The 10,556-nt window shown below is 39.7% G+C and overlaps 1 protein-coding gene across 37 annotated transcripts in view; it reads right to left on the bottom strand.

The window, feature by feature from the left end:
- Pbrm1 (polybromo 1) overlaps nucleotides 1-10,556 on the bottom strand; it is a 105,095-nt gene that overhangs the window by 17,399 nt on the left and 77,140 nt on the right. For all 37 annotated transcript variants that reach the window (XM_029469264.1, XM_029469272.1, XM_029469248.1 and 34 more), the window contains one exon: nucleotides 9,674-9,831. In XM_029469264.1, the coding sequence (XP_029325124.1) occupies nucleotides 9,674-9,831 (158 nt within the window). The remainder of the gene's footprint in view (nucleotides 1-9,673; nucleotides 9,832-10,556) is intronic.

Genomic DNA, 10,556 nt, shown 5'->3' with positions numbered 1-10,556 from the left:
TCCTTGGGTACTTTCTCTAGCTCCTCCATTGGGAGCCCTGTGATCCATCCAATAGCTGACTGTGAGCATCCACTTCTGTGTTTGCTAGGCCCCGCGAACTAAGTTCTACAAGTTGTCCTATCCTCCACACATATACTGTGTTACATAGACAGACAGGCAAACAAACACACTCACACATACATGCACCTGGGAGGGGGAGGGAGCAAGCCCTAGGTTCAATCTGAAAAAACAAAAAAGAACACTAACAACACTTAGAACATTTATTTTTGCTATTTGCTACTGAACATACTAGAAATGCTCATGGTCAACAACTTCTTGAATATGTACATTCAAAACAGGTCAGAAACATTTCAGAAGTTCCAAAGTGCCTTCACTACTTTAGAAATACATAGTATTTATTTACCTAACTCAACAGTTAGGAATAGCCATTCTTTATGCTTTTTTTTTTTTTTTTTGGTTTTTATGCTTAAAGAAGGAAAAAATGGAGATGCAAAGATGGTAAACATTCTCTCCACAGTCAAGGGGTGAGATTATTAGTTGGAGCCGGGGTGTGGCCCAGCTGGCTGGATACCTGCCTAGTGCCCACAAAGCATTGTCAGCATGTGCCCATAGCCCCAGCAGAGGGGGAGGCAGGACAATCAGAATTCAAGGTCATTCTCAGACACATATTGAGTTCCAGACCAGCCTGGACAATATGAAATTCCCATTTCAAAACAAAAGCCAAGTGACTGGTAACCCTGAAATAAATGTGGTATCTCTGTGCTGGACTCCTAAACACTGGCAAAAGAAAGCCTTGATTTCACTTAATAATAACATTTTTCTTTATAAGCTGTTAGATTTGTCAGTTGAAGCAATGGCTCAGCAGTTCACTGGCTGCTCTTCAAATGGGCCAGGATTTAATTCCTAGCATGCACATAGCAGCTCACAACTTTCTAATTCAAGTTTCAGGGCATCTAATGGTACCCTCTTTTGGCCTCCAAGACATACACCATACACAAGCCACACAGATATACATGTGGATTTGCCCATAAACATAAAAATGATCTTGACAGATCAACTTTGGGAGAATGGACATATTTAAAATATTGAGTTCTTCCTTTATTTTTTTATTTTTATTTTATTTTTTTAAAAAGATTTATTAGCCGGGCGTGGTGGCGCACGCCTTTAATCCCAGCACTCGGGAGGCAGAGGCAGGTGGATTTCTGAGTTCGAGGCCAGCCTGGTCTACAAAGTGAGTTCCAGGACAGCCAGGACTATACAGAGAAACCCTGTCTCGAAAAAACCAAAAAAAAAAAAAAAAAGATTTATTTCTTTATTATATGTAAGTACACTGTAGCTGTCTTCAGACACTCCAGAAGAGGGAGTCAGATCTCGTTATGGATGGTTGTGAGCCACCATGTGGTTGCTGGGATTTGAACTCTGGACCTTCGGAAGAGCAGTCGGGTGCTCTTACCCACTGAGCCATCTCACCAGCCCGAGTTCTTCCTTTATAATAGGTCAGTTTTATTTATTTGGGTCTTTTATAATTTGTGTAAAAATTTTATTTATATACTTTTAAACTTACCAATGTATTTTGTTTAGTTCCATATATCCACATGTCAACATTTATTATATAATAAAGATTAACATATTAATCATTCTTTTTCATATATTTCATATTTACAATATATATAACTTAATCTAGACTAGTCCCATTTTATTTGCTTAAGAATTACATGTGGCCGGGCAGTGGTGGCGCACACCTTTAATCCTAGCACTTGGGAGGCAGAAGCAGGTGGATTTCTGAGTTCAAGGCCAGCCTGGTCTACAGAGTGAGTTCCAGGACAGCCAGGGCTACACAGAGAAACCCTGTTTGGAAAAAAACAAAACAAAACAAAACAAAAAAAGAATTACATGTGGCTAGTGGCTACTGCAATGGATAAATTATAACAGGTGTGAAGTAAAAGGAAAACTTCTCATAGAAAACAAGATAAAAATTTGTGCAACCATGAGACATTAAGATTTAAGTAATACATAGAAGAAAAAAATAGCATATGCAAGTTAGGCCTCAGCAAAATAATTTCCTCTGTTTTTCAAAAGACATAATTAAGAAAATAAAAATATAAGTCCTCCTCCACGAGGAAATATTTATGACCCATGTAACTGGCAAAGGATTTGTTTTCACAATATACAAACAATTCATACAAGTCAACAACAAGGAAAACCATGTAGAAAAAACTTCCTGTTGTTGACAATTCCTGTCTCTTCTAGAGTTCTCTGCTGGGTTTGCTTGTAGGGGATTAGGTATCAGCTTTCTCTGGTATGCTAAGTCATATTAAGTTCCTATTATCTTTTTAATATGAAGTTTTTTGTTATCCTTCTGTCACCTTTTTGCTCTTTAGATTTCATACATTTATAAAGAAGGAAAACAACCTATAATTATATTAAAAATGGAATGCCCAGGCTAGAGTAATGAAATTATTATAATCTTAGTGGTCAACAGTAGAGGTATACACTCTCTGGCAGATATGCCCATGCTCATTCTCAAGTAGTTCCTCTGTGTCTATTGGATAACTACCATTATTACTATTACTATTATTATTATTATTGCCTTGGCTGACTTTGAACTCTTTATGTGGACCAGGCTGCCCTCAGATTCACAGAGATTCACCTGCCTCTGGCTCCCAAGTGTTGGGATCAAAGGAATGTGCTACCACATCTGGCCACTTGGCTCATTCTTCCCAGAAGTGATATTCCCATGAAGGTGTCAAAACTGTCTTCTCAGTGGGTTTTCTAAGACAGTTCTAAGACTTGTCTTTTAAATATGTCTTTCAATTCTACTAGGGAACCCCAAAAATCAGTGTACTTAATATTTTTAAGACTTGACAGAAAAAAGAAGTACAAAAGTAAGATTTACATTCAACAATGAACAAAGTTAACATCATGGAATTATAAGTCCTTTGAAATTTACAGAATAAGGCCCTTTGGTAGTTGGTGCATACCAAACTGTAAAAATGGAGCTAATTTTTTTTTTTTTTTAAAGATTTACTTTTTGTTTGTTTGTTTGTTTCGAGGCAGGGTTTCTCTGTATAGCCCTGGCTGTTCTGGAACTTACTTTGTAGACCAGGCTGGCCTCGAACTCAGAAATCCACCTGCCTCTACCTCCCAAGTGCTGGGATTAAAGGTGTGTGCCACCACGCCTGGCTCAGATTTACTTATTTTATTTATGAGTACACTGTCGCTGTCTTCAGACACCAGAAAAGGTCATGAGATCCCATTACAGATGGTTGTGAACTACCACATGGTTGCTGGGAACTGAACTCAGGACCTCTGGAAGAGCAGTCAGTGCTCTTAACTGCTGAATCATCTCTCTAGCCCCTGGATCTTACTTTGTGAGCCCTAAGTGGGGTTTATATAAAAAACAAAACAACCATGTCTCACTGTGCATCTCTCATCCTGCTCAATACTGCAGGCTCATCAGTTCATACACATGTATCCCAACTGGCTATCAATCCCTTAATGAGACCAACACAGAAGTGAGACAGAGAACCCAGGCTTTAGTTCTGACCCATTCTTGGGCAGTTATTTTACCTTTCTGGAAAATACTATCTTATACAATCATGTTGATTCCAGATATAAAAATGGCTTAAATATTGTAGGAGGCAATGCATTTTAACAGAAACTCTAGAGAAAAGATTTATCCAAGTTACGTTAGTGAAAACAGTAGTATAGGGAGTACATCAACAGTCATTTCTTCACAGAAGAAAAGCTGGCAAAAACTGTTAGAATAAACACGTCTTCTGAGGGATTGGCAGACACATCTCAGGGGTTAAGAGTGCTTACTGCTCTTCCAGAAGACCATGCCCAGCACCCACAATAGCCCAGAGTGGCCTAGTGTCCTCTTTGGACCTCTGTGGGAAGGATATACTGACAGACACACACATCACATATATATTCTAAAAATGATTTCATTTATTATGTGTATATGTACATGCCATAACACATGTGTAGTGGCACATGTATGTCAGAGAATACTTGTGACTCCTTTCTTCCATCACCTAGGACAGAGGAATAGAATTCAGATTACCTACTCAGCTACCTCATTTGATTAGAATCAACAATTCTTTTTTAAATCAAAAGCCAAAGGTTCACAACCATATAATGTTTAATTATGAAAATGTAGCTGAAATCTGACAGGTGACTTTGTAACTTAGCCTCAACTTACCCTCCATTAAAAAAAAAAAAGGGGGGGGGGTTCCAGTCACCATCTGCACCCAGAGTTAGGGCTTTTATAAAGCCCTCTGTACACAGGTTCTGGTGGGAGAGAACTGGTCTCCCAGGAGTGCTGACACAGGCTTACAGGCCTACAGGAGGGACAAGCTCCAGCCAGAGACAACAAGACCAACTAACACCAGAGACAACCAGATGGCGAAAGACAAGCTCAAGAACCTTACCATAAGAAACCAAGGTTACTTGGCAACATCAGAACCCAGTTCTCCCACCACAGCAAGTCCTGGATATCCCAACATACCGGAAAAGCAAGATTTGGATTTAAAATCACATCTAATGATGCTGATAGAGGATTTTAAGACAATCATAAATAATTCCCTTAAATACAGGAGAGGCCGAGCAGTGGTGGCACACACCTTTAATGCCAGCACTTGGGAGGCAGAGGCAGGTGGATTTCTGAGTTCGATCGAGGCCAGTCTGGTCTACAAAGTGAGTTCCAGCACAGCCAGGGCTACAGAGAAACCCTGTCTTGAAAAACTAAAAAAAAAAAGAAAAAGAGAAAAAAAGAAAAACACAGGAGAACACAGGTAACCAGGTAGAAGCCCTTAAAGAGGAAACACAAAAATCACTTAACAGAATTACAGGAAAACATAACCAAACAAGTGAAGGAATTGAACAAAACCATCTAGGATCTAAAAATAGGAGCAGAAACAATAGAGAAATCACAAAGGGAGTCAACTCTGGAGATAGAACACCTAGGAAAGAGATCAAGAATTATAGATGCAAGCATCAGCAACAGAATATAAGAAATAGAAGAGAGAATGTGGAGAAAGAGGACATTTTTCCACTGCTGGTGGGATTGCAAGCTGGTACAACCACTCTGGAAATCAGTTTGGCAGTTCCTCAGAAAACTGGACATAGCCAGCAATACCACTCCTGGGCATATACCCAGAAGATGCTCCAACATGTAATAAGGACACACGCTCTACTATGTTCATAGCAGCCTTACTTAAAATAGCCAGAAGCTGCAAAGAACCTAAACCTAGATGTCCTTCAACAGAGGAATGGATATAGAAAATGGTATATTTACACAATGGAGTACTAATCAGCTATTAAAAACAATGAATTTATGAAATTCCTAGGCAAATGGATGGAACATGAAATTATCATTGTGAGTGAGGTAACCTAATCACAAAAGAATACACGTGGTATGCACTCATTGATAAGTGGATATTAGCCCTGAAGCTCAGAATAACCAAGATACAATTCACAGACCATAGGAAGCTCAAGAAGAAGGAAGACCAAAGTGTGGATACTTCCGTCCTTCTTAGAAGGGGGAACAAAATACCCATGGGAGGAGATACAAAGTATGGAGCAGAGACTGAAGGAAAGGCCTTCCAGAGACTGCCCCACCTGGGGACCCATCCCATATACAGTCACCAATCCCAGACACTATTGTGGATGCATAAAGTGCTTGCTGACAGGAGCCTAATATGGCTGTCTCCTGAGAGGCTCTGTCAGTGCCTGACAAATACAGAGGTGGATGCTGTTAGTTAACCACTGGACTGAGCACAGGGTGCCCAATGGAGGAGCTAGAGAAAGGACCCAAGGAGCTGAAGGGGTTTGCAGCCCTATAGGAGGAACAGCAGTATGAACCAACCAATACCCTCAGAGCACCCAGGGACTAAACCACTAACCAAAGAGTACACATGATGGGACTCATGGCTCCAGCTGCATATGCAGCAGAGGATGGCCTAGGGGGAAAGAGTAATGAGATGAGGAACTTCAGGAATGGGACCAGAAGGCGGGGCCATGGCTGGATTGTTAAAAAAAAAAAAAAGTTTGTCTGTATTTTGCTTGTATATACGTCTGTGGCATTACGTGCATGCCTGGTGCCCATGGAGGCCAGAAAAGGGTGTTGAATGGCCTGAAACTGGAGTCATAGACAGTTGTGAGTTGCCATGTGGGTGCTGGGAATTGAAGAACAGGGAGTGCTCTTAACTGCTGAGCCATCACTCCAGCTCTCCCCACACATACACACACACACACTTTTTTTTTCTTGGCTTCAGCAACAGTTTTGAAAAAGACAGCCTGGGATCCTGGTATGAAGTTTCTGATGCCAAGGGCAGAGTAGAGTGGAACATTCCCCTTCCTTCCTAATTCCTCAAATAAATTTTAGCTGACTGCTTGACTTGTGGGGAGCTTCCTGAAGGATGACTCTTGCAAAGAATTTACCTGTTTTTGTCAAATATGGAATTCTCTCAGAAAGATGACATGATTATACTTTTTAAAAAAAGGCCTACTATATTGCTACTATAGCAGTACTTCTGTGGACTGGGTAATTTCTAAAGAACAGAAAATTTTCCAGTTCTGGGAGATAGGAAGTCCTAAAAATGAAGGTGCCAGTATCTGACATATTCCTGTTTACTGCACAGGAAAATCCTAGGTGTCTGATAAATGATGGACAGCAGAAGCACAAAGACAAAAACAGGAGAGTAAACCAACCTGTATGATCCCTGCCTGAAACAGTGTCTATCTACTCAGTGCATGGCTCTTTGGACCTCAGCATCTCCCACAAGATCCCACTGGCATTAAGTTTTGACTTATGAGTCCTGGAGGAACACATACATTGAAGCCTTAGCACATTAAAAGGCAAATTAACCATGTATTGTCATTTGGGCTTAAGTTATCAAATAACACACATTTAAAATGTGGGGAGAAAAAGTGGGGACTGAGATGCTTTAAGAAATGTTCTGTGTCTCTGCAATCCTGGGGGTGGAACCCAGGGCTTCATGTAAGTATTCTACTGCTGCATGCCCAGCCCCAAATAAGGGATATAAATTTCTAGCTTAGTTATTGTGGTGACATTAAATCTACATATTGAAACATGCCTTCTTCCAAATTACAAGTAGAATCTACAAGCAAATGCTTAAGTGTCATTTCTAGTATCATTTCAAGGGCTGACAGGAATATTATGGAGAGAGGTGCATATATGTTTGTGTACCAGTTTCATCTAAACCATGATCCAGTCTATATTGTGGAGACATAGATGACTATTGTTGCTCAGAATATAGCTTCTCTACACTTTTTTTTTTCTGAATCAAGAACTCGTTTGGAGTGGTGGTGGTGGCGATAGCCCAGCAGTAAAAGCATTGACTGCTGTCCTGAAGAAGACCCAGGTTTGATTCCCAGCACCTACAAGATAGCGTATCTGTGATTACAGATCCAGAAGATCCAATGTCCTCTTCTTGCCTCCATGGGCAACACATGTGGTACACAGACATATATGCAAGGAAAATACACACACACCTTAAAAAGAGCCAGAGCCAGGCATTATGGTGTACACTTGGGAGGCAGGTCTCTATGAGTTTGAGGCCAGCCTGGTCTATTTAGTGAGTTCTAGGACAGCCATAACTATAACCATCCAAAACCAAAACCAAACAAACTAAAAACACTGGGACAGTTATGTCACCGTTATTTTTTTTCTGAAATTCTTTTGATATCACTCAATACAGTTCCTGAAGCAGTATATATTATTTTGTGATGAGTTATGCTTCTTGAGTCTTCTAAGGTCCTATAAATATAGTGCTAGAAGCAATGTTCTTTGGATTCTAGTGAGCGGCCATGGTTTTCTACTGTTAAAGAATAAAAGGTAAAAAAGTCATTTGAAAAGTTGCATAAAACCTAAAATTAGCCAGGTGTGGTGGCACACACCTTTAATCCCAGCACTCTGGAAGCAGAGGCAGGCGGATTTCTGAGTTTGAGGCCAGACTGGTCTACAAAGTGAGTTCCAGGACAGCCAGGGCTACACAGAGAAACCCTGTCTTGAAAAAACCAAAACCAAAACCAAAAAACAAAAACAAAAACAAAAAACAAAACAAAACAAAAAAACCCTCAACCCCCCCAAAAAAACAAACCCTAAAATTAAATAGAAATTAACCCAACAAATCATATAGCTGCCCTAACACAAGCAAACTTCAGTCTCACTTTCATCATGATCCATTTTAATCTCCTTGCTGGGTTTACACTAGGAAGTAACTTTGGGTATTACTTTAGTCTGGATCAGAATTTAAAAGGAAGATATTTTCTGCTACAGAAAGGCAAGAGTTTAATGACTTTACTGCTCTTAGTTCACTTCCCCTGTGGTAGAAAGTTGAAAATGTGCTGAATTACTAAGCAGTTTGCCATATCTAATCCTGAAAATAATTATGAGCAGCATCATCGAATAAAGACTAACATATGTTTGAATCTACAAATTTTTCTTTGGTTGTGATCTATGGTAGCTTCTTTAAAACCATCAACAATCTGTAGGGACTGGATTTAGCTATGCAGGTTAATGATAGAGTGTGTACTTGGCATATACAAGGCCCGGGTTCAATCTCTGAATTGGTGTGTTGGTAGGGGACCTGCAAAACTCCAACCACCAATGTAAAGCCTATATAGCTAGTAATCTTTTAGGATGCCATCTCAAGGGATATAGTGTGGCTAGTGTATGATCTAGTGGCTCTCAGGGCTTGGAGAAACATAACAGCTAGCAATATTGTTAGTATTTGATGATGCATACAATTAGATCTTAGAAACAAAATACCACTGGAAATACTTGATAGATGACAAAAGAGAAACCACAATAATGGAGACAATAAAATGATCAAGTTTTAAGAATCTAACAGAGGGCTGGAGAGAGGGCTCAGCCCTTAAGAGCACTGACTGCTATTCTAGAGGTCCTGAGTTCAATTCCCAGCAACCACATGGTGGCTCAAAACCATCTGTAATGGGATCTGATCCCTTCTTCTGGTGTGTCTGAGGACAGCTACACTGTATTCATATAATAAAATAAGTAAATAATCCTTAAAAAAAAGTCTAACAGAAACTGAAAAATGAGGCTATTCCCCCTACTTCCTACCTTACTCATATTACACTGTTCACACAGCAGCCATGATGACTCACTTCACAGCTCTGCTCAACCCTGCTATGATTTCCTTTCAAGCCCAATCACTATCTACAAGATCTACTATGTCTGAGTCTCCATAAAGTTCAAAGGCCTCACTCTTTACAACACATCCCTTCCCTTGCTCTAGTTCTCCAACCCTTTGCGATTCTAAACAAGAACAGACAATCTAAGACAACTCTTTTGCTCTTCCTAGAAGAGAGCCTCAAATAATTTTCTTTTGTTTATTTGAAAACTTCTTCAAGGGTTCATTTTTGGCTGATCATGTGACCTCATCTCAACATTTATTGTCAATCTTCTTTGTTTTATTTTCATTTAAAACTCTAATTACTACCTGGTGTTCTCTGCTATTTATTTACTGTCTCCCAACCTTTACCCCAATGTCTTTATGAAAGCAAAGACTTTTGATATTTTTATGCTGCTATAGACCCACTATCTAGAAGCATGCCCTGCATAGCAGCAGTACTTAATCCAAGTTTTACAGAACAACTATGATGAAAAAGGACAAATACCTACCCAGAATACAACTCATGGGGCAGGTCTCTTCCAGATTACTCAGAAACACTTCTTTTTTGTAGAACATTTTTGTGGGCTCATGTTCTGTTTCTTCTGGATGAATGAAGATAGGGCCATAAAAATATGCAGCTCCATCTCGGACCCATACTTTCTCAATTCTTGGGGGTGGGGGGATAGAGAAATTAAGTTATAATAATTTCAATTTTGAATGATTATCTAATAAAAACCCCACTAATGAAATGTTTCCTTGTTTAAATGAGTGCTCTGTTGCACATACACCTGTACATTAGAAGAGGGAATCGGCTCCTCTATAAATGGCTGTCAGCCACCATGTGGGTGCTAGGAATTGAACTCAGAACCTCTAGAAGAGCAGCCAGTGCTGTTAATCACTGAGCTATCTCTCCAGACCCCTAAAATGTAGCAGCATATAGCATTAAGAGAAGTTTCATGGATTCTCCTCACCCTTTAAGAGACCTTTCAGAGAAGATACTCTGAAAAAGAGAAAAGGACATTTGGCCACTCTGGGGGAAAAACAAAACAAAACAAAACTTTAACATAGTATCAAGGTATGTAATGAGATCATTTTATTTAATTCCAGGTTTTCTTCCTGAGATGTTCAAGATGAAAACAACTAAACATTTGTCATTGGATTTGACAAACATTCCTTCAAAACAGAGGGTCACAGATCTTTGTGCAAGATCTAGCACTAAAGCACTTTCCCGTTTGGATGCTGTACTGTCCTATTTATCAACTTAAAATCAGTATTATTTCCCCACATTTTCAGGGTTCCAGACATAGAACAACATTTTCATTTCAGTGAATAACTCCAATCTTCCAGTTTCCTAACTACTCACAGGAGTGAGTCATCCTTGAAGGCTCTATC

Source organism: Mus caroli, chromosome 14, assembly GCF_900094665.2.
Source record: "Mus caroli chromosome 14, CAROLI_EIJ_v1.1, whole genome shotgun sequence".
Taxonomy (NCBI): Eukaryota; Metazoa; Chordata; class Mammalia; order Rodentia; family Muridae; genus Mus; species Mus caroli.
Note: the sequence above shows the minus strand (reverse complement) of the source record. Positions and strands in the feature narration are given on the sequence as shown.